The 24,939-nt window shown below is 37.5% G+C and overlaps 1 protein-coding gene and 1 long non-coding RNA gene across 4 annotated transcripts; one reads left to right on the top strand and one right to left on the bottom strand.

The window, feature by feature from the left end:
* Nucleotides 1-603: 603 nt before the first annotated feature.
* On the bottom strand, nucleotides 604-24,939 carry GUF1 (GTP binding elongation factor GUF1). Of its 3 annotated transcripts, XM_005501232.3 has the most exons (17): nucleotides 24,519-24,939; nucleotides 23,387-23,498; nucleotides 22,078-22,226; nucleotides 21,789-21,869; nucleotides 20,494-20,571; nucleotides 20,156-20,239; nucleotides 19,598-19,662; nucleotides 18,392-18,595; nucleotides 16,722-16,861; nucleotides 14,432-14,555; nucleotides 13,915-14,047; nucleotides 12,284-12,427; nucleotides 11,131-11,264; nucleotides 7,950-8,051; nucleotides 2,878-2,997; nucleotides 1,942-1,978; nucleotides 604-950 (listed from the first exon to the last, which is right to left on the bottom strand). In XM_005501232.3, exons 1-17 carry the CDS (start codon nucleotides 24,654-24,656, stop codon nucleotides 813-815), a joined length of 1,983 nt encoding a protein of 660 aa, XP_005501289.2. In that variant the 5' UTR covers nucleotides 24,657-24,939; the 3' UTR covers nucleotides 604-812. The 3 variants fall into 3 exon arrangements, with proteins under 3 accessions (XP_005501289.2, XP_064916875.1, XP_021141649.2); XM_065060803.1 differs by lacking the exon at nucleotides 21,789-21,869 and having other exon boundaries at nucleotides 24,519-24,890; XM_021285974.2 differs by lacking the exons at nucleotides 18,392-18,595; nucleotides 19,598-19,662; nucleotides 20,156-20,239; ... (3 more) ...; nucleotides 23,387-23,498; nucleotides 24,519-24,939 and adding an exon at nucleotides 17,908-17,926.
* On the top strand, nucleotides 13,971-20,609 carry LOC110357892 (uncharacterized). Its single transcript, XR_002411871.2, has 3 exons — nucleotides 13,971-14,207; nucleotides 14,884-14,959; nucleotides 20,218-20,609. It is a non-coding gene; the product is annotated as an uncharacterized LOC110357892 (long non-coding RNA).

Raw genomic sequence — 24,939 nt, 5'->3', positions numbered from 1 at the left:
TCCAAAAGCAACAACTTATATCAAGCACACTTAACTACAGCTTTCAAGTGAGAACTCACAAACTTTAGTATGTGAACAATATAAGTAAAATATCAGCAAGTACACTAAGACACAAGTTCTAACCAAATCTTCATGCCAAAGGAATTCTTTAAGGCTGGAATTGGTCTTATTGGTGGAGAAGTTAAGTATCTTGTATTTTAATATATAAAAACCTTATTATTTCTTCGGAGATTAGCACAGCAAGGCTGTACTCATGGTAAAGTGACACACTTTAACAAGTTTAAAATAAATAGTGTGGTACATTGAAAAAACACAGGATTAGTTTTTCCTGGCATCATCATGATTTCCTGACAACAGCAACTTTAGAAAGTAAAACAGGAAGTAGTTTGATATTTTTGTGGCAACATTTCAAACTGTTTTTTTTTTTTTTTGCATTGTTTGTCTATACATACTTTTCAATTATTTTTATAAACTCTTTGCCATGTTGCTGCTGTTCTCTTATGCAAAGACTTGCAATGCAAAAATAAAATATAATTATGTTAAAATTTAAGTGTTAGAAGTATGAAAATAATGAAACACAAAGGAAAACAATGAACACTTACATTAAGTCAAATAACTTTAATTTTATAATAATCTACAAGTATCTGTACGTTTTAAGTACATAGTCCTTTCAATTTATGTTCCCACATACTGTTAATTTACACTATTTAAAGTCAAATATGTTCCCTCTCACAGTGATAAATTATACATTAGCTCATCATGCTACTGTCTACAAAAAGTTGAAAGAATAATCACCTGCATGTCACTGATCTCTATTTGTCAGTCTGTCTCTTTAAAACGCGTATAAAGGCATCTCTTGGTACTTCCACATTGCCGATTTTTCTCATCAACTTCTTCCCTTCTGCCTGCCGCTTTAAAAGCTTCATTCTTCTTGTAATGTCTCCACCATACTATGAAAATGAAAAATGCAACTACAGTAAATTTCAGCAACACTAAACTCAAGCACTTAAAAATAGTCAGAAATGCTAGTTATAGTATGACAAAAGATTATTTTCTACTCCACGTAGTTATCCCAAAAGGCCAATAGTTAAAAAGAACACGTTCATTGAGGGTTGAACTGAGTTACCTAAACATATACATTTACATAAGCATGGCTGACATTAGACACAGCCTATAGGCTATCCAGATCCCCTTGGGACAGCAGCAGGATGCCAGCTCAGATACACTGGGGCACCTATTCTAGCACTAGGTGTTTACACCTAGGTAAGATAACTGAACCGTTCTATATGTTGAACAAACATCTGATGTATGTGCCTAGCAGAAAAATTCCATAATAGTTGTGAAAAAGGGACACTTGCTTAACTTTTTTCCAACGTGTTTGCTTCAGAGAGCTAAAGACAAGTAAGAGCCATCACGTTTTTCCTACAGCTTTGTCCAGTGTTGTTCATAGTCAACTATTGCATATTTAAGGCCTTGTCATGATGTATTACTGAAAACCCAGGTAAAAGTCTAATCACAGTCAGTCCCTAAAGAAGCACTTTTATAGTTTCTTAAATCACACCTGGAAAAAAAAAATCAGGTAACATGAAGTTACACAGATGTGTGTGTGTACACACACACACACACACACTTACTATATCTAAAACTATGAGAAAATGGTGAGATGGGAGTGAGCACAGCCACAGCTCTGTCGAGTTCACTGTAGGTGTGTAATTCTGAAAAAGCCATTACTCTTTCTGATCCACTCTTACTGCAACTAGAGGTTATATGAGTTGAATTTTAAAATAAAATATCAAAGTATCTGTTAATATCCCAGTGAAATGTTGGAGCACAAGCAGAACATGTCTTTGCTGTGTTTCTAGGAAAAGACAGGCCTATCACATTAGCAAGACTACACACTACACACATCAGAAACATCAAAACAATGAAAAAAATACCTACACATTTTGCCACAACGTTTTTTCTGTAAGCTTTCAGCCTGTAAAATAAAATATGTACTTCAACACATCAGAACATCTCCTATACGTGAAGCTAAATACTAAGCTGTCAAAATGCTAGGCATTGTTTTTCTTCTGGTTTTGTAAGACTCATTGGAATTACACATTATATTTTGTATACAAAAAACAAACTTCTAAATAGAAGACTTAATTCACATTTCTCAATTCTAGAAATATCCCTTAGGGTGTACAATACGTACATAAAAATTCCAATCTTGCATTCTTATCTAGGATTTCTTCTATGATTCACAGTGTTACCTAAGTGTGTATATAGGTACGTACACACAAATTCTTACAGCACCTCTGCTTGGATCCCTACCTTTAATTCTTTTACCACAATCTGAATCTTATTTAAGCAGCAAAAGTGCAACAAGAAACATATTAAGGAAACAGTTTGCTCTAAAAGAAACATGTGCTGCTAAGAACAGCTTGCAACCTACTTCCTTTGGAAAAGCACAGTTCAGTTCTTTCCCTTTTTTTTTTTTTTTGCTGATTCTCCCAGAGGTCAAGCTATTCCACAACTAGCTAATTTTTTTCAGCAGTAAGAAAGTTTTTCCAGTGCCAAACAGGAAGTGGACACATGGTTTTGCAAGTTATACTCTACGCACTAAGCACAATGCTGACCACAAGCTATTTAAAATAAAAATACATTTTTTTTCAATTAAATTTATATAAAGTCCTTAGTCATAGTCACAGCTCAAATATTTTGGTTTGTTTCCCCAAGAGGTCTGGTAGCATACACAAGAAAAATATGACTTTACAGTAAACTGCAGGTACTGCAATGTATAAAACTATTGGGTAAGACGTTACAAGTATGTATTTTAAGTACCTTAAAGTAAGGAAGGAAAAAAAAAAAAGGAAACAGAAGGGCTTCACTTACGTTTCTCTTGCAATGATTTTCTTGCCAATAGCAGCCTGGATGGCTATTTCAAACAACTGTCTAGGAATAGCATCTTTTAAACGTTCACAAATATATTTACCAGTAGCATACGCCTTATCACTGAAAAAGAAAGTTAACAGCGTTTTCAGGAGGACTAATACAACCCCAAAAATATATCCATAGAACAAACTGTTTGATAGAAAGATTTTAGTAAAGGTTTTTAACTCAAAAGATAAGCTGATCAGAAAATAATTTTACATCTGAGTGGTCTCTCTATGTCACCTGTTTCATACTAACAAAAAGTGTTCAAATAAATTTAAAATATTTATCATAAGCACCCAGATTATCTATCACACTGAAGCCATTTTGAAAACTGTCACAGCTTCAAATGGAATTTTTAAAGTAGGTGGTCAAGGAGGATTTTCATTGTAGGCTCAAAAGGTCAGAGGATCTACATATTAGAGAAATATTTTTTAAAAATCAGTGTTTATGAAGCAGGAAAAAAAAAAACAAAACCAAAAACATTTTAATGTACTCTTGGCATCTGCTAATAAAAATTACCCAGCTATATTTAGCATCTGCATATGCTTCATATATTTGAAAGAAAAATGACAAAAGGGCTGAAAAAGCTACTGAACGGACACTTTCATAAGCCATTGAAAAATCCATATTTAGCAAATATATTTTAGCAACATACAGCTGAAAATAGTTTTACATGTATTCATGTAGCAGCAACATGATTCTCTGTTACCTGTATAAAGCAAACAGCTTTAGGTTGAAGTACATAAGTAATGTTCATTAAGCATCAGTTTTAGAAGACAGAGATATTTATTTGTATAATTAGGACAAATAATAATGGTTAGCTTACTACTGATCTTACAGTAATTTCAGTAATTCTTTTGCTATGAATGTAATTCAGCATAATTATTGTTATACAGATACATAGTCTATTTACAGAGAGAGGACTCAGGATAACTGAAGCAAGAGTAGAATGAATGCTGTCTGCAAGTTTAAAAATTGATTTGTAATCTAAAGCTAAAAGAAAAGCTATCATTAGTTTTAGTGAGTGAAGCAGTTATGGGGTGCAAGATAAACTGATCAAGAAACACATGTTAAAGCAATAAGTAACTTTTGCAAGGTTGGCTACTCCATTTTCCATGGTTTCAAAGTAAAGAGATGCAGGTAGATTGCTAAACACGGCTTATTTATGAAAAACACATTAAGTAGCATATGTATATGAAAGAGTTATTCCACTCCAGCCCCAGGATCTTTCTGGATAAAGTAAGGGTTTCATTTTCCTACATCAACCTTCTGAAGTTAAGAAATTCCAAGGATTTTGGGATCACAGTTATGTAAAAAATATGAAAATATACAAATTTTTAGCAACTGCAAGTTTGTATTTTACGGAAAAACAAACAAACCACAAAAAGAAAAACCTGAATGCGAGGGTGAACAACATGGACTCCACACAATCCAGTGTGATTCCAGCTGAAGCCATTTATTGCTTGTTACAATTCTCCTTAAGTATCTTTTTGCTTTGTCCACGCGTCTACAGGCTGCATGTGATTGGATAACAACTACTGTTCACGTGCTTAGAGGCTGCATATAATTGGATAGCAACTACTGTCCATGTGCCACAAACTACAAGGGATTGGATCTTTTACAGTTAGCACGAGCTCTAGCATTCAGCATTACCTCACTATAAAATTGCTGACTCTTAATTTCTGCACCGGACACACTTTCTTTTGTTCTCGCTCAAGGCCGCTTGAAGTCACATAAGGCACGCAGGCTACTCGACTCTTGCTCTCCTGCTGAACACACAGGCCTCAGAGGCCTATCCAGTTCAGTTCCATATAATGTCCGCTTCAAGAAAATCCCTCAAATCTCCCACAATTCCCTCTTTTGTTTCTGTGCAAACCAAACATTCACAAAGGCTTTGGATACCATGCGTTTGAGCAATTTTATCAAACAAGGCACAACTAACAATATAGCAACAATCACAAACATTATTATTAATCCACGTAAAAGCACAGCCCTCAGCCATCCTGTAATTCCCAGACTTGCTAACCACCCACTCAATCTATCTACAATGATGAATTTCTTCAGCATTTCCTGCAAGTCTTTTATTTGTCTGTTGTCTCAGCTTACTAGCTCTGCACTGTGTCTTTATATGACCTGATTTTCCTCTTTGAATCAAAGGCTTTATGGCTGCTGCAAAAGCGCTAGCCATAAAACTGGTTTGTTCTTTTGACGTGCCGACCCTTGAACACGCCGCCAGCATACCAACCAGGGATCCGTTCTTTGGCAACTCCTGTAAAATTCACTTACAAGCAGGATTAGCATTCTCCACTGCTAGACACATAAGCAGTGCTTTGCAAACTGGATCAGTCAACTGTGACCATTCCAACACATTGCGCAAGCAATCTAAAAAAGCCATGTAAGACTCATTTTGACTTTGTTTAACAGTAGTATAAGGTGGTATAATTTTCCCATCCTCAGGCAGTGTTTTCATTGCTTCCTTGGCTATGGTCATTGATTGATGCAGTACTGGCACAACTAACCTGGCTTGCTTTTGCATATCAGCAAACTCTCCCTGTCCTGTGAGCATATCGATGGTTGCTGTCCTTAGTAGATCACCATCCCTCCTTTCTAAATTTTGCACTACTGCTTGTCCTACCAGATCACACCAGCGTGTCCGCCAAAGTAACTGCTGCATTGGTGTTAATATCATCTGCATCAATGTACACAAATCTGATGGAGTCATAAGGTTAGTAGTAAAAATACTGTCAATAAATGCTCGAGTAAAAGGTGACTGTAACAAATGTTCTTTTACCCATTTTCTTGCCTCTTTGACTAATTCCCAGGGAAAAGGAGCCCAGTAATTAGGCTTTTGTCTCCCATAATTCCCAGTACCTCCCAGCATTACTGGATATGCAGAGGGTAATACTTCTCCCTCAAGTAATGCATTTTTTATGACACCCTGCCACCTCATGAGAGGATTGCCACCCACAGCACCCCCCGTTGAACCCCTGGAATGTTTATCAGAGATATTCTGTTCTAGTCTACACATTATCATGTCCTCTCTACATTCTTGGTCTGCTTGTTGAATCTTTTGTTGTCTCTAAATCCTCCAGCTTCTGAATAAGCTCTTGGCCCCATCTGGGCTTATCCGGAAACCCAGGATGTATCAGAGGCAAATCAGGAGTAGGCGGTGTAAATGGCAGCAAAGAAGGATAAAATGTTGTTTTCTTCTTTGTCAGATTGGACAGCACATTTTGATCAGTGTCCATATTGTCATTACACTGTTTCTGTCTTTTGGTGATTTTTCTTCCAGGAGAGGCACGGACAGTTCCTCTGACGGCTTGTCTTCTGGGAGTGAATATTTTGTTGGTTCAGGAGTAAACACTTGCAATTTAACTGGCAACTGAACTGGAAATGCCTGTTTCGAATCACTGAGCTTCGTAACAGTCTTTTTGGCTTTTAACTGTTGCAATGTCGGACTCAATGCTGGGAACACACCTTCTAGTCTTTTCGGCTTTTGACTATTGCAATGTCATGATTATCAAGCACCAGGCAGTTGCAAGGCCATTAGTATATTTTTCACCGTGGCTAACCGCCTCCCACAGCGCATTTCCCACTTTCTCCCAAGTCTCTATTTGAAAGGCTCCTGACAGATCGGCAGGAAACCCATTGTCCTGGCACCCAATTAATAATCTTTTGAGGTTACTTTCCTCATATTTCACTCCTCTCCTAGAGAGGATATGCGAGAATAGCTGCAAAATTGCTTTTCCTTCATTAGATACATTCTGCCCCATCTCTCAGCCAGCTGCTCACCTCGCCTTTGGGTGTCCATTGCGCAACGATGTCGGATCCTCTCTGACTATTTTCCCGCAGCTCGCAGACTGTGTCCCGGTCACAGTCCAGCCGTGCCAGCCAGCCAAGGCTTAACCCTCCTTCAGCAGTCGTCCTCTCGCCATAAATTCTCCTTGCGTATCACGTCGGGGTCACCACTTGCGAGGGTGAACGACACAGACTCCACACAATCCAGTGTGAATCCAGCTGAAGCCATTTATTGCTTGTTACAATTCTCCTTAAGTATCTTTTTGCTTTGTCCACACGTCTACAGGCTGCATGTGATTGGATAACAACTACTGTCCATGCACCGGAGACTAACAAGGGATTGGATCTTTTACAGTTAGCTCGAGCTCTAGCATTCAGCATTACCTCACTACAAAATTGCTGACTTGCTGATGCTTAATTTCTTCATCGGACACTCTTTTGTTCTCGCTCAAGGCTGCTGAAAGTCACGTAAGGCACGTAGGCTACTCGACTCTCACTCTCTTGCTGGACACATAGGCCTCAGAAGCCTATTCAGTTCAGTTCCATATAATGCCCATTTGCCTCAAGAAAATCCCTCAAATCTCCCACACCTGAAAAAGCTGATCTCAGAATTACTAGAAGGGATGCTGAAGTTACAGAAGGGAGCCTTATAAAGACTTCCTGAGAAGAAAGCATGGGCAGAGGCTGGAAACAGGAAGGCACTATTCTCACCTGAAAACCAGTCATTCCTGAGAAACTTCTAGAAACTGAATCATTTTAGAAAAAAAAACATCTGAGGTAATTACATCCAATAAATATTTACATTCTCCTGGTATTCTGGCTGGAGACAAGATAACAACAAACTTCTATAGAATATTAATTATTTGGAACATCAAATAATTTTTTCATGTTTTTCAGTAGTAAATAATAAGTGCCATAAATGATTCATCTGGCATCTCCTATACTGGTCAAAATTTAATTTTTTCAGCCCCTTAAAAGACTGGCATTTTGCCTTTCCTTCTCCTACTTTGTCCAACATTACCAAAAAAACATTATTACCTCGCACTTAAGTGCCTCTTTTTCAGATCATCTCCAAAAGTGACAATGTAGTGAAATCCTCAATACTGTTTTCATATATATATATATATATATATATATATATATGCATTATATGCATTATATGACAAATATGTTTGCATTGTATATTAACAGCAAGTCTTATTTCTTTGGAACAGAGAATCCCATCAACTTACTTGTGTATGATTGTTGCCAGCTCTTCAACTGGATTTCCATTTAGAAGAATATCCATTTTGATAAGGTCTGCTGTCTGGTATCCTGCATCTTCATAATCAAAACTAAATGAAAGCAGTTTAAAAGTTAGTGATGATTTTGTAAAAATTATATTCTGCATTCTTTGTTCCATAAATTTTAAGTTTTAGACACATTTCTTAATAAAACACTCTTTTTATTAAAATAGGAGCACAGTTTTTAATGGTCGCTCAGTCCATTTCCCTTATGCAAGTCCAGCCTTGGCTGGACTAGAAATTTACTGCAAATAAATCTCATCTCCAAGGCAGCAGAAGGCATCATCCTGTCTTCCAGCTATTGAGTCAGGTGAATAAATAAGGAAAAACAACCATCTACATTCTTACTGCAATCTCTTGAAGAGTTTATTCAAACATTTCTATCAGCTGAAAGATCCTTAAAACTCCAGAAACAAAACCCTTCAACACAGCTTTTGAACAGCAAACGTGCTTGATGTCACACAAATCAAACACTTAACACTGGATTGTTTTCTTTTCATCCTCTCATTTGACAGACTTTTTATATGACCTCTATTATTCCCTTTGACAACAAAGTTTTCCTCTTTATTTCCAAAGCATATTTCTCCTTTGGTCAGTATGGACCTTGCTGTCTGTGTGTCAGTTTTCAAAACAAATCTTAAAATGGAGGAGACGCAGAGATATATGTATGTAAGTTATACATTCATACAAGATAGATATGCGTGGAGAATACAAATACCACTAAACTGGTCAGATCTGAAATATCAAAACAGAGGGGAAAAATCCTCTGAGAGTATTTGAAAGTACTTCTATCTTAATTGGCTTAAATCATAGTTATATGAATAGATTAATGTAACAGAAGTATGATTATTGAGAGCATTAAATACACAAGCAACATTAGGGAGTCAATTAGGAAATGAAAATCAAGAAATAATCTCAAAATCTCCATTCCTCTGTTTCTGTTACCTGTCCTTGCCCGCTTTTGGTTATGCTTCTACTTCAAATAGAAAAACCTGGGCAAAACACATCTCATCTTACCTTTATAAGGCATATTTAAGAAAACACAAACTCAAACCAAATTCACTCCTTCAATGAAATTCATTTGCATGCTCATTAAATTAATAATGTAATTATTAGGTTGGTGCAAAAAGAACTGCTGTTTTTGCATTGTTGAAATGCGCCGCTTGATACTGGAATACGTTCTTAAATAAATATGGTTATGTTATACATCATTTTAACACACTTTTTTTGCTTTATGTTTTTTTTGCTACTGACTTATTACTTGCTGTTTATTTTAGATTTATTTTAGACTATGGAAATTATGTTAGATGAAAAGCAAATTCGAGCAATTTTCTTATTTGAGTTCAAAATGGGTCATAAAGCAGCGGAGACAACTCAGAAGAACAACATTTGGCTCAGGAACTGCTAACAAACGTACAGTGCAGTGATGGTTCTAGAAGTTTCACAAAGGAGATGAGAGCCTCGAGGATGAGGAGCGTAGTGGCCAGCCATCAGAAGTTGACAAGGACCAACTGAGAGCAACCATCGAAACTGATCCTCTGACAACTACACAAGAAGCTGCCAAATGACCATTCTACAGTCATTCAGCATTTGAAGCAAATTGGAAAGGTGAAAAAGCTCAATCAGTGGGTGCCTCGTGAGCTGACCAACAATCCAAAAAATCCTTGTTTTGAAGTGTTGTCCATTTCTTGATCAGATTTGACAGGTGATGAAAAGTGGATTTTATACAGCGACTAGCAATGAGTGACTGGACTGAGAAGAACCTCTAAAGAAGAACCTCTAAAGAAGAAGAACCTCTAAAGAAGAAGAACCTCTAAAGAAGAAGAACCTCTAAAGAAGAAGAACCTCTAAAGAAGAAGAACCTCTAAAGCACTTTCCAAAGCCAAACTTGCACCAAAAAAGGTCACAGTCACTGTCTCGTGGTCTGGTGCTGGTCTGATGCACTACCGCTTTCAGAATCCCAGTGAAACCGTGACATCTGAGGAGTGTCCTCAACAAACCAATGAGATGCACCGAAAACTGATTCACCTGTAGCCAGCACTGGTCAATAGAAATGGCCCAATTCTTCTCCACGATAACACCCGACCACATGTCGTGCAGCCAACACTAAAAATGTTGAACGAATTGGGCTATGAAGTTTTGCCTCATCCGCCATATTCACCTGACCTCTTGCCAACCAACCAACACTTCTTCAAGTGTCTTGAGAATGTTTGGCAGGGAAAACACTTCTACAACCAGCAGGATGCAGAAAATGCTTTCCAAGAGTTCGTTGAATCCTGAAGTATGGATTTTTATGCTACAGGAATAAAACATTTCTTGTTGGCAAAAATGTGTTGATTGTAATGGTTCCTGTTTTGATTAATAAAGATGTGTTTGAGTCTAGTTATGATTTAAAATTCACAGTCCAAAACTGCAATTACTTTTGCACCAGCCTAATAGGTATAATAGTTTCTGTTAAAAATGCAGTGTATCTAACATGTCTACATACCAGATTTGTAAGAGCTATCGAGTCTCCTGTGGCATAAGCCCATCTGCCACACAAAATTTGCCCTTCCATTCAACTCACAAAGGCTCTTCACAAGCGGCTGAGCACTGTTCTAGCCTCTGAATTTACAGAATCCACCCATAGCAGAACATTTTGTCTCAAAACAGAGATGATTTACCTTATTCCCATAATAAAGCATGTAAGTCAAGTAAGTGTTGTTTGGTTTATATATAATTTGTTGATTGTTTTTACTAGCTTTAAAGAATCAGTATCTGGTTGTTTTGCCTTTTCCACAAAGACACTATAATGGAGTAAGAAGTAAATTTTCAGTTATTTCCTTTGATAGGAAATGCCCCTTGTCACTTCAGACAAGCGAGTACCGCTCTATATGTCACAGCTGAAAAACACATGCATCAAAGAAAATTATTATTAGGTACTGATGCACTTTTTGTGGTTTTTCAGATGTATTTCCATCAATTTTCACAGTTAATCTAATTCATTAAAGATGAAGTAAGACTTGATACGCAGCACCACCATAAAAGAATGTTCTTCACTTGTGCCTTTCCATATTTTCTCCTCTGATCTTTTTTTGTTTGCTACCTCAGGGTGGTGGGGAGGGCAAGGGGGTATAAAGGAGGTACTTACCTTGCATAACCTGAAGACAGAGACTTAAGAGCATCATAAAAATCCACCACTATTTCATTCAGTGGAAAGAGGTACTTTAGCATAACCCTGTGTTCATCCATATAGAACATATCCTTCTGGACTGCCCTTCGATCCTAGACAGATAAAAATTGTTTCAGTTCTCCTTGACAGAAATTTTCTACAAATAAATACAAAACAAACTAATATAAACTACTATCCAATTACACAAGAGAACTCCTGTACTTCAAGCCCCCAAGTAACTATCCTATTGGTAGTTTGCTAAAATCTCAGAATAAATTGCAGCACCATCATAAATGAAGTGGTTGTAACTTCACTAGAAAAATTATTCAAACCTATCCTCTCTAACAGCTGAATTTCTGAAATCCTTAAGAGCTTCTGCTTACTGCTGCCTTTTAAGTGTATAATTATTTGTCCATAAAATCTCACTGAAATTAGATTTTTTGCATACACTGGGGTATTACACAGTAGGACTCGCAGGCTCATCTTCTTCCCTATCAGGAGGGTGTTCTTGAAGTTATTTTAGGAGTTATTCTAAAGAGATCTTAAACTCCACTGCACTGACACACAGGCACTGTACTTGTTTGTATTATGTATTTTGAAATGTTAAAAGCTAAGAAAAATATTGTGAGGAAATTAGATAAAGACAATATGCATGGCAGTTGAAATATTTTTAGTTAAGAGTATTCCAAATTCACCTAGGGAAACATGATTGGCCATCACTATAATAAACGTACTCCAGTGAAGTATTGAAAACACATATAAAAAGTAAAGTGCTGACATAAATTGTATTTCCATGACTATACGTCTAAAAACAATAGGTCTTATTTCCCTGCTACCGGTTTCATTCTTTCAGGAAAACAGAACTAGCTATTAATTTGTCTACTGCAGGATGCTTGACTAGGTACTTCATTGTCACTGAGCTTCATCACTAACTCTCACTTTAAGGACTCTGTAGTTCAGTAGTAATTTAACATATAAAAAGTTTAAATACTCTTGAAAGAAAAAAATATTTTAATAATTATTGTCAAAGATACTATTTAAGTACTAATATCCTACTATCTGCTATCTTCACTTTAAGTATGATATGAAAAGCTTAAAAATACAAATGACAAAACTAAAACTATATACCAACCTGACACAAAGCAATTATTTTCCCAATATATTCATGAGGTGTTACAATAGTACCAAGAACAGTTGGCTCTAAATATTCAGATACTGAAAGTTTATCAGGAAACTGAGCGGGGTTGATAATAGTAATCTCTTCTTTACCATACTCCTGAAAACAAACAAATAAAACAGATACTGTAATTTTACAAATAAGCAGACTAAATAGCAAAGGAGACAAAAACAGCATTGAAAAAAAAATGCTAAAAACCATTTAAAATGCTTGGAAACACTTGTGGATTGTGCAAGCCAAATTTATACCAAACACAATTTTAAGAGAGACTTCTACATCAAATACAGAAGTCCCTGATCCGCATATCTTTAAATATTATTACATAGAAAGATTATAGTAATTACTTTCACTGGGAAAATGTTTTTTTTAAGCATTTTATCCACTGAATTTTAAACAGAATTGCTGAGAACTAGGACTACAATCTAGGACTATCAATAGAAACAAAAAAGCTTTTCTGTCCATCTTCCGTCACTCTTTTGACTGTAGAGTAAGGATCTTCCTTCTTACTCCGTCCTAACCCTTTTAGGTGGAAAGCACAGCTTCACCAAAAGACCTGCTTCAAGTACTCTGCAGTTTGGTGACAAGGACATTCTTCTCTGAATAGAATCTTGGGTTCAGGCTCCTTTATGGGCTGAAGTGGGCTTGGAAATTGAGCTTTTGATTCCTGTACAAGTGCTTTCATCATCTATTTGTTGTAGCCCAACATCTCGATAGAGGCTGCAGTTGTCCTTCCAAAGTAACAATAAAAGGAAGGTTAAGCTTCTTATCATGTAGATACAACTTCCCCCACGGTCCAAAGCAAGTGATTCTATCACTTCTACTGACAAGGCAGTGTTCTTGAACAATGACCCAACTTCCAGCACTGCTTGAAAAGTATCCCACAGCAATCCAGAATCACTTACACCCCAAAGGTGTCAACTACTTCATTCGTAGATACTACACTACCTAAGGAAGAAACCAAAACAACAGGAGAGAAAAAGAGTCTATGGCTTACAATTTGCAAGCACAGCAACCTTTCTTAAACAAGCTGTTTGGAATTCACAGATTTCCTGTAGTGTTTAGAGTCTCTTTCTCTCAAACTCAAACACAGTAATTTTTTTGCACCCAATTCAATGAAGTTTGCACATGCCTATTTCACTGTCATCAAAAACTCACTTATCTTCAGCAGCCCCTGCCATCTACAGTAGCATTACAACCTATTCCTAAAAACAATGTTTTTTGACTGATAAAACCTTATAAAAGATTTTTTCACCTGCTTTAACCTCAGCCCAGTCAGTATGCACCGAAAAGAATACAGCAAGAAACGTGCCTTTTATTCTCATTTTCATGGACGGGTATAAGACATAAGAAGAGAGTGCCTGAAGTGGAAGGGGTAAGGAAAGTTAACATTCTTAAAAAAAACCCAAACCAAAACAAAACAAAAAACCAAACCAAACCAAAACATTAAAAATGTTTGAAGTTAAATATTGGTGCTTCTAATGTCTACCATAAAATTAAGTACTAGTCTACATTAAAAAAGTGTATATGTTTCTAATGGGAGGCTTTTAAGCTGCTATTTACATAAAGCTGTAATAAATATAATATACCTTTATCAACTTTGCTGAGGAAAGAACTGCTTTATATGGAACTGTAGGTGCAGTCAAAATAACAGACATGTTATACTCCTGCTCCAAACGTTGATTAAAAACTTCCATGTGTAAAAGACCAAGGAAACCCAACCTGGTAAAAAAAAATATCCTGTTGGTAAAAGTATTTGTATATCCTCTGGAATTTCACAGTGGGATTCTTTTTTTCTTTTCCCCTTCAGCATGTTTATACTGCTAGTCTGGCAATATCAGGCACAGCAAACAATCTCCAAAGGATCCTGCAGGTGAATAGTGTGAGTATTTGTGAACAAATACTATCAATCATTACAAATTGCATACTCTGCACAAATGCAGAAGGCAAGAAAAAACACATGCTTTTGACCTTTAAGTGGCATTAACTTGAAGTAAAACTCTTAATATTTAATACTTTTTAATTCAATCTTCAGCTGACTTACTTAAATTTGCATTCTCAATTTACAAACCCTTCTAAAAAACAAAAGCAGCATAAAAGACTCACCTCCATCCAGCTCCTAAGGCAAGGCTACTGTCACGATGAACAGTTACACTGGAATCATTCAATGTCAGCCTTTCCAAAGCACTTTTAAGATTATTATATTCTGTTTGATCTACAGGATACATTCCTGTCAAAACATATTAGATAAAATTGATGTGGTAAGAGAGCTTTATCTAGTGTGTACTTAGCTCTCAAATGTGCCTTCTACAGTGAACACAGTAATAAAATCAGAAATAGCTTACCTTCTGGTCCAATTTTAAAATGTGGAAAAACAATATGAGGATTTTTTCTTTTTTTTTTTTCCTCCCCAAAAATTATTTAAAATGTAATAAAGTTTTAGATTACCTCATAAAAACCAGGAATTAACATTCAAACCATAATGGTAGGGACACTGTACCCATCAATCCTTCACAGTTGTGGAAGATGCACAATTGACTATAACCACTCTTTTGCAGGGCTGCAGTGTAAACATTTAGCTTATGCATCATCACTGGACAAGCAGACAAATTTCACTGAGATGTTCCTTCAAAGGTAAGAGTGACTGGCAAAAAAAAAGTGCCACATCTAACAAAGTTGCAAATGTTTCTATATTTTTTGAAATTAATTCAAGCAGCAGCCTGTATAGTTGATACCTGAAAGAGTTTCTACTGTATCACTTTTCACATCACCACATGTTCAGAAAATATTGATTGTTCTACAGCAAGAAGTAACACGTGCATCCAAAAAACCATTACTGACAGGATTACACTTCCTTGCATTCACTGACAGACCATCTAATCTTTATGAAACAGTTTACTTGAGTTTTTACACATCCCCTCACAAGTGTAGAAAGTGATTTCCAAAATGTCTTTATTTCAAAAACATCTTCTATAGTATTTGTAGTAGTTAACTGAGGCTGGTGGAAACAGCTCAACAGAACTATATAAGCTTAAAGTTTACTTATATAGTTTGCTGATGAAACCAAGCTGGGAGGAGTGGCTGACACACCAGAAGGCTGTGCTGCCATCCAGTGAGACCTGGACAGGCTGGAGAGTTGGGGAGGGCAAAATTTAATGAAATATAACGAGGGCAAGTGTAGAGTCTTACACCTGGGCAGGAACAACCCCATCTTCCAGTATAAGTTGGGGAATGACCTATTAGAGAGCAGTGTAGGGGAAAGGGACCTGGGGGTTCTGGTGGACAGCAGGATGACCATGAGCCAGCACTGTGCCCTTGTGGCCTGGAAGGCCAATGGCATCCTGGGGTGTATTAGAAGGGGGGTGGTTAGTAGGTCGAGAGAGGTCCTCCTTCCCCTCTACTCTGCCCTGGTGAGACCACACCTGGAATATTGTGTCCAGTTCTGGGCCCCTCAGTTCCAGAAGGACAGGGAACTGCTGGAGAGAATCCAGCACAGGGCAACAAAGATGATTAAGGGAGTGGAGCATCTCCCTTATGAGGAAAGGCTGAGGGAGCTGGGCCTCTTTAGCTTGGAGGAGACTGAGGGGTGACCTTATTAATGTTTACAAATATATAAAGGGTGAGTGTTACGAGGATGGAGCCAGGCTCTTCTCAGAGACAACCAATGGTAGGACAAGGGGTAATGGGTTCAAACCAGAACACAAGAGGTTCCACTTAAATTTGAGAATAAACTTCTTCTCAGTAAGAGTAACAGAGCACTGGAACAGGCTGCCCAGGGAGGTTGTGGAGTCTCCTACTCTGGAGACATTCAAAACACGCCTGGATACATTCCTGTGTAGCCTCATCTAGGTGTACCTGCTCCAGCAGGGGGACTGGACTAGATATCTTTTGAGGTCCCTTCTAATCCCTAACATTCTCTGATTCTGTGAAAAAGTCAAATATTTTCAGAATCATTCTGAATATTAGCTTTAGTATTTTTCCATGTTTAACGAAAAAGAAACAGCTACTAATTTGTAAAAGAAAAAAGAATCACAAAAATTATGGAAACCTAATTATCTAAATTAAGAATTGTCAAAAATCAACTCACTTTTTTAAAACCTGAACCCTTCTTTTCCAGCCAGCAAGAGTTTACTATCATTAGGAGCCATAAACATGGCTAAAAATACATGCTAGTCTTGTATTCCTATAAAACCAGTCTGCACCTATTATGAATCCTGTCCAGTCACAGAGAAAATTACACAGTTATATAAATGACATTCTTCTTCAGCTTAACTTTGCTAAAATTCTAATCCTCACAACTCTTAATATCTACAAACATTATTTTAAAAGCTTAATAACTCCCTCATTCTTATTACCTGAAAGAAGTAATTCCACTTTATATGAGTTTACTCCTCACCTGCAAAAACCATTGGCTTCGCTGACTTAAAACCAGGCAAAGGCTCCACTGGCTGTTTATAAAAAAACAGTGTGTCTCCTATTTGGGCTTCTGTTACTTCTTTCATTCCAGCAATCACGTAGCCCACTTGTCCAGCATATCTAAATAAAATTGGCATTATATAGACATGCTTCTTGGCGTTATCAGTATTTCCACTATTTTTCCCACTTGACTTAGCTCAATCAGAAATTCAAAGAGAGCACCTTCCCTAAAAGCTGTAAGCCAGATTTACGTTGTTTCTCCTCTGAGTTGTGAGCTTTGTCTCAAGGACAAACTATCTGTTGACTCAAGTACCTCTGTTTCTGTTAAACAGTAAATTTATAGTTCTGGATTTTGAATTCTGTGCTACTCTCAGTTTGAAAGCTGGAGCTAGAGGAAAGCTATCAGGCATCTAAGACAGAACCAAAACAGTTCCCAGCTCCCAGCAGAGCAAATTTCATATGCTAATTGTGGCAGAAACAACAAAAGACAAATGCATTTCATCATCACATGATGCTGTTAGGAGAGGAACCCTGAGCAGATAAAAACAGAGTGTATTGGTTTTGGTTGGAATGGACTTAACTTTCTCCAGAACAGACCTGTATGGTGCTGCACTTTAGATTCGTGCCTAAAATCGTGTTGATAACGTATCAACGTTTTAGCTGTTGCTGAACAGTGCTTGCACAGCATGAATGCTTTCTTTGCTTCTCAGTCTGTTCCCCCAGCAAATAGGCTAGAGGTAGGTAAAAGGCAAAACAAAGACAGAGGACCCAAACTGACCAAACGGATATTCCATGCCATGTAACATCACACTTGGCAATAAAAAACAAGGAGTGTAGTCTTCCCAAGGTGGCCGTTACTTGCAGACTAGCAGGGTATCAGTCTGCCTGTGGGAGGTGGCAACTGATTGCCTTTGCATCACTTGTTTTTATTTCTTTTATTTTTCCTTCACTTATTAAACTGTCTTTATCTCAACCCACAAGTCTTCCCTCACTTTTTCTCTCCCACTTGTCTCCGCAGTCCCACTGGGGTTGAGGGAGTGAGCAAGTGGCTGGTTGGGTCCAACCCACCACACACAGTAATGTAGGCTCACTGAGAATCTCTCAAGAAAGTTATTAACGCATTCTTGGATGCAAACTGATAAAGCTTTTCCACTAATTCTAAGTACCTGATTTTCCTCCCACTGCTGCCAGGAGGAGCCAGTTTCTGGAAGTTGTTGCATTCATGGATTTTAAGTTTTCCACCCTCAAAATATGCTGCAGCAATAACTAAGATCAAGCCCCATTCCCTTCCACTCTCAAACAAGGTAGTTCCTAGAAATAAATTGGACAGCTGAATAAGAATATCAAATGCTAGTCTTAAAATACTAGCTGTCCAGATGTTTCATGTACTATAGAATGTCTTCCTCCCCGAGCAGTGCCCAAAAAGCAGTGCCCAAAAGCTCCTGCCTCAGCGTGCCCAAAATGAAAAAGACTGACACTGAGCATTAAATTACAAATAATAATCATAAAAAACCCCACCAACAAAGAAAAAGAACAAAACCCCAAAACATCTCCCAGCCATTACCAACCAAAACAAAAAGCAAAGTAATGCAGGGGTTTGTACCTTACACCAATTTATGATTTGTTCCACTATAAGAAATTTTTACTTACAGCTTATGCGTTGGCTGTTCACTTGGAGTCAGAATTCCAACTTCATTAACTTCATATCTTTTCTTTGTGTGTGCAGACACAATTTTATGCCCTTTCTGAATCTCCCCACCAAAGAGTGCAATGTTAGCTATGACACCTCGGTAGTGGTCAAAGGTAGAGTCAAATACTAAGGCTTTCAATGGATCAGCAGTATTACACTGAGGTCTGTCACAAAAAAATTAAAACAAATTAAGCAGGATGATTTAACTGAACACTGAATGAGCAAGCACCCCACCACAAAATATTAATACAGATATATATTAATATAGATAAAACAATCAAGTAATTTTCAGTAAACACATACCAGACATAATCAGTGTTTCACTATGTATTATACAAAAAATCTTGACATTTTATTTCCTCCATGTGCAACAGTACTATGCATATCCATCATACCCATTTCACAACAGGTGACACAGACGCTTAAAATTTTGCATTATGTCGGACAAGAAAAATTCAAAAGTTACATTCCAACAGCTGATTTTAAAAATTTAAGTCCCCTGTTATTCTGGTTTTGCCATCTTTCATAGAAACCTGATCTTGGATTTCCATTGCGTTTTTTTAAACTATAATTATTAACTTATATGAGGACTACAATTATTAGCTAATAGTAGGAAAAAAGAATGAAAACCAATATGCTCATTGAAACAACTGTAATTTAGCAGCTTTGTCAACAAGTTCTTACACAAAGGTCTATTTTAAAGGTTGGGTTCAGGATATGAAACTCTAAACACAGTGCATATCAATTACCGTTATCATTTTAACAATGCAATGTTCAAAGGGAGTAACAGCACACATCCTCAAACACTGAGTTTCATGGACACTATATTAACTGCCATAAAAATATTACCTTCGGTGGTTTACCTCTTTCATTTCAGACTGAATAAATTTTCCTCTCTCACTTCTTAAGAATAAAGAAGTTTCCTCTGCTAATATTCACACAGTCATTTTATAAAAGGCCTCTCTAAACTGGTGTCATTTTTTCTGATTTGCAATTTCAAATTGACTTAACCAGCTTAGACACTAGATTTGTCTCACCTCTCTTTAGAAAGTATTGACTTTAAATCAGATGAATGTTAGGTGCAAAACTACTGCCAATACTGCACACACACAACTCATGGTTTCCTAATTAAACTTGCAAGGTTTCATAGTTAAATACAGACTTACGGAGGAATCTTCTCAATGACCTTTTGAAGAACTTTTTCAACATTTGTTCCTTGTTTAGCAGAAATCTAAAACAAGTCCAACGACAATTTTATAAGACATGTGCCTTACACTCACAAAGTATCTATTAAAGTGTAACATTTACTTAGACCGTTTTGGTGGCCACAAATGATACTACTCATAAAAGCACTCTGAAGCACGCTTTAGAATGCTATTACTCTGCGATGCTGATTTGATTATAAATTATTCTGTAACAGTTTTTCCTCTACTGAATGGCAATTATTGTTACGGTAAAAATGAAAACAACTTATGGACCCACAATGAGAAATAATTTAAAAATCTGATGCCATTCATCAAGACATACTAGAATTTTTAAGTGAGAAGGGTGTTCTCCACTCCTGTTTTCCAGGAGACAATCTTTAAAGAAATTCATGTATGTCAGACAAAGAGAGACAGACAGATGACACCCTTTTGATTAACTATGTGGAGAAGTCTTTCATTAGCTACAAAGTAGATACAGATATATCATCATCCATGCTATAAAACTTCAAGTGATCTTACCCTTACACATTCATCTGCAGAGATATCAAACAGCTTCTCAATTTGTTTTTCAACTCTTTCAGGGTCTGCATTCTTCAAGTCAATCTGAAGAACAACAAACTGCTAAATATACAGGTAATCACATCTTCCGTACGATCCAGCACTGTTGTTTCCAAATATATAAGCGAAGGATCCTTACTGTATTTACAAGTAGAACACAAAGTTCTTATTATATTTATCTATATTTATCTTATCTATTTCTTCATTATATATTTGTATTTAAGGATACATGTCTTATAAATCTTCTATACATTTAAGCAACCCAGCTATTTAATATGAAACTCTAAAGCCTTTATTACCTTATTTATGACGGGAATTATTGTAAGCTGTGCTTCAAAAGCAAGGTAGAAGTTTGCCACTGTCTGAGCCTGAATACCCTGGAAAATAAGCATTAAAAAAATGTAACATGGAACCTTCTTGAGTTTTGGTGTGTTGTTGTTTTATGTTTTGTTTTGTTTTCCTAGGCATAATATACAATATAAGATTACTTCGCTATTCTAACCACTCCTTCATTTGGGGGATGGAAAATAAGTTATTAATTATAAACATTGCTGAGAAAGAAAACAACATTCCTAATTACCATTTCTCATAATCTGAATATAAGTAAACAAACTAATAATGTTCTATGTGCTATCACTTACATAGAATTATTTATATGTAACACAGTATTATGCATACGCTATGCACCATGTATGTATTTTTGCGCATGCCATTTATTTCTGAATAGCCGAGATCATAATAGGTACCTTCAAACATAGATTCTTTGCCCACAACAAACTATTCACAAATAGAGTTAAGACAGAGGGATATTCATCATGGCAATAAAACTGTAGTTACTCAAGAGGGCAGGAACATACCTTGAACTTACCTTACAGTTATATTCAGAAAAGAACACAAAGTATAAGGTTTCTACATGCACTTCTTTGAAATGTAGGAATAGTTACGTTTATGCAGTCCTAAAATTACATTCGGCCCTTTGAAGGCAACCACGAGGCTGACGGAGCCCCCAGTGAAAAATGAGTTTGACACCCCTGATCTATTAGATATAGATATATCTAGCAGATAGAAACTTCTCAAGTTTCCAGAATAAATTTATTCATGTTTGGCTTATAATGTCCTTCAGCTTTCACGTGCCCAGTATCTGTATCACAGACAATCAAAAACAAAAAAGCAATTAGTTCTAACTAACAATGTCGTTGGCTGAACTGATCATCAAGCTTTCCAAGAAGAAACTGAAGGTACTCAACTGGGTATTTGCACTATAGCCAAAAGTTCTCCAGACTACTATTTGCAAAGTTCACACACTGTAAAAAAGTAGAATCTGATTCTTATTAATGCTATACTTTTGTTACTGTATCATGGAACTGCAGTATTTATCTAACTATCAACACACAAGTATTTGTCTCTAGAATTTTTTTAAAACTCCCATTACTCTTCTTTTGCAACATAATATAGTACTTTTATATGGATAGACGAAAGGCAAAAACACTGATGGAAAAAATAAAAAAAAAACAAAACAAACTTAATCATCTCTGTAGCTCGCTTAAAGAAATTGCTGAAATTCTAAGTAGAAAACAAGAATTGAGAACTCCACCTCATTTGCATCCACTACAAGTATGACACCTTGACAGGCAGACAATGATCGTGATACTTCATAGCTGAAATCTACGTGGCCCTGTGGAGAAAATAAATGTTTACTATTTCAGCTACTTCTAGAGTCTTTTGCAAAGATTACTATACTATCATGTTTTAATTTGTGTATATGTTTATAACTCTTAAAAAAAAAAGAAATTGAATAAAGACAAGAAGCCATAAATGTCCTACTTTTAAATATAAATACATTAGGCTTTGTGTGATTTAAACACTGTTTATACTTAACTTACTGGCGTGTCAATAAGATTTAAGAGGTAGTTAACTCCTTCATGATTGTAAAAAAGAGATGCAGATTGTGCTTTAACTGTAATTCCTCTTTCGCGTTCCACTTGCAGTTTATCCAGCACTTGTTTATTACAGTCAGTCTTAGCAATCGTTCCTAAGACAAAAAAAAGTTTTATTACCTCACTTAGTACATTAGCTCTCAAAATAAATAATTCTTGAAAATGCCATTAACCAGGAGAACATGGGACTTGCAGCTGCAAATGAAGCTTTTCCATTTTTTTAAGCTAAACTTAGATTTTAATTTAAAAATAAAATTATGCTTCAACTCAATGTTAAATAAATTTTTACATATGAAGTTATATAAAATATTTTACTGAACAAGCAGGATACAAAACATCTTGTAAGTCTAAGTCAGAAATAAAGAAGTAGTAAGGATTCCATTCACTGCTAAATAATTTTGATCTTTATAGAAACTTCACCTCTTATCACTGGAGAGGAGCTCTATAGCCCATGGCTCCAACCAGTGCCAAACTCCTGTACAAAAAGAGCTTTATCACAGAACTTGACAGACCCCAATTCAAAACTCCATTCTAGCACAGGCATCAGGTAAAATTGCTCCTAGTGACACAGAGGAGGTAACCCTAAAGAATAACTTTGCTCAAAAGCTTCTCTCCCAAGTTTTGTTTTGCTCACCTGTCAAGTGCATCCGCCACATCACCCCTCAGGTAAGAAAAGAGTATTTCTGAGTAGCAATTTAAGATTTGCCCTGAAATTAATTTCCTCTTGGGAGATAGAACAATCGCTTTACAGCTCACCTTAGCCTCGACAACTCACAAGCAGACCTATCATTACTTTCATCCAAGCAATAGCAGCTGAAGTTCCTCTCTGTTTATATAACACTTTTGAAAAATACTCTGTCCCAAACTCCTAGGTCATGATAGTCCCCTTCTCTCCACCCCAAACATCAACAGTAAACATCATGAACTTGCTGTGCACTGATCTAATGGATGATTGGTCAGGAATGAAAGGAGTACCATCCTGACCAAGGAAGTACACTCCTTTTCAGTCTCTCTCTAAAATATATACTTCCTTGAGTGAATTTCACACTTCCTTATCCCTACTTGTAGGCAGATCTCAGTCAAAAAGTCCATCATATTCACATCTGTAACACTACACAACTGGCAGCCTAAAAGCATAATCAACCTGCTACTAGAAGAGCAAAGGTATTAGACATTTTAGTAATAATCAAAGCTACAGAAATTTACACTTCATCTTATGTGTCAAGAGAAGGGAGCATAAAATTAGAACACTTACCTGTAATTTCCAACAATCTGTCTGCCAGTGTACTTTTGCCATGATCTACGTGAGCTATAATACTGAAGTTTCTGATGCTTTCAACAGGATACATTGACATATCTAATTTTTCCTGAAAAACATAGATTTATCTTCATAAACCATGGTTACAGTCTCTATGTATAATACATTAAAAATAATTTAAAAAAAAAATTAACTCTTTTCTCTAGAGGACACACAGTGACTAGAGATACAAGAAATTAAATTGTCATCAGTGTTTAAAATGCTAGCATTTCATTTTAGTCATACACATATATGCATTTATTTATTACCCTGAATAATCAGTAAGTATACTGGAAAGTGTTGTGAAAGGTAGTACGTTCTTATGAATATAGGGAGTTGGAAAATTTAAAACAGTTTCAAGTTTGTTAAACTACTAAACTTAAGGATTAAGAAAGCTGGATTCAGGGGACAGTTAAGGACATTATTCTTCACAAGCCTGACAAGAATACAGCAACATTACCTGGCAGCTCAGGTAACAGTGACCTTATCATAAGGATCAAGCATACTTTCTCAGAAAGGAAGCTAGAGGGAACACGTGTCTTGGCTAAATTAAAAGCAGAAGAGCAGCCCAGCTTCCTTGGTTCACATACAGCAAGGCCCAATAGTAAAAAACTTTTTTGTGTTATTACTACTCATTCCACGTAGTATGACACTTTGAAGAAGTATCTTCTTTGCTTTTCAAAGCTTTCAGCATCAGGAACCTCATCAGAGAACTCTAACAGCAATCAGCAACACTGAAAAACTCACGTCACTGATATTAAGAGATACACAAAGCTCATCTCTCTTTCACAAGCTATGTAAGCAGCTCCGGGCCAGGCAGAAAAGCAACCTCGGAGTTCTTTGCTGGTATCAATACACAGCATTAGGCAGCACTATCTACAGTGTCCCTGGCAGGATGCCTCAGTTTGGAACCGCACGTCCTCGTTCTGCCAACGGGACGCAAACAGCCCTGTGGCGAGACACTGCCACTCCAGGGTGACACCGCCGGTCCGGCAAGGCCAGCTTCCACACACCCGGCCGCCGCCTCCGGGGACTCCCGGCAGCCCAGCTGCGAGCAGGCGAAACGACTCCCCGCAGCCCGCGGACTCACCTTGCCGCGGGAGCTGTACAGCCGCCAGTCCGCCGCCAGCCCCGCGGGCCGCCAGGGGGGAAAGCAGAGCGGGGCGCCAGCGGGGTAAGGGCTCCGCAGCCGGGCCCACCACATCGCCGTCCTGCCCACGAGAGCCATGGTGCTCGGGGCTGCGGTCACACGCTCACTGTGAGGACGGGCCTTCGGCAGCCTCGACACCCATGGCCTCCCGCTGCCGCTGCTCTCACCGCGGGGCGGCCCTAACGGCCCCCTCCTCTCCGCCCTTTCCTTCCCGCGCTCCCCGCGCGATCCCGCCACAGGGTCGCCTAGCAACCCGCCGCACGCGCGGGGAGAGGCGGACTCCCACGGCACGAGGCGCCTGCAAGCAGTCGCCTCGTGAAACGCAATACCTCACGCGCCGGAAGCGTTCCCGGGCAAGGGC

The sequence above is a fragment of the Columba livia genome, chromosome 4 (assembly GCF_036013475.1).
Source record: "Columba livia isolate bColLiv1 breed racing homer chromosome 4, bColLiv1.pat.W.v2, whole genome shotgun sequence".
NCBI lineage: Eukaryota > Metazoa > Chordata > Aves > Columbiformes > Columbidae > Columba > Columba livia.
Note: the sequence above shows the minus strand (reverse complement) of the source record. Positions and strands in the feature narration are given on the sequence as shown.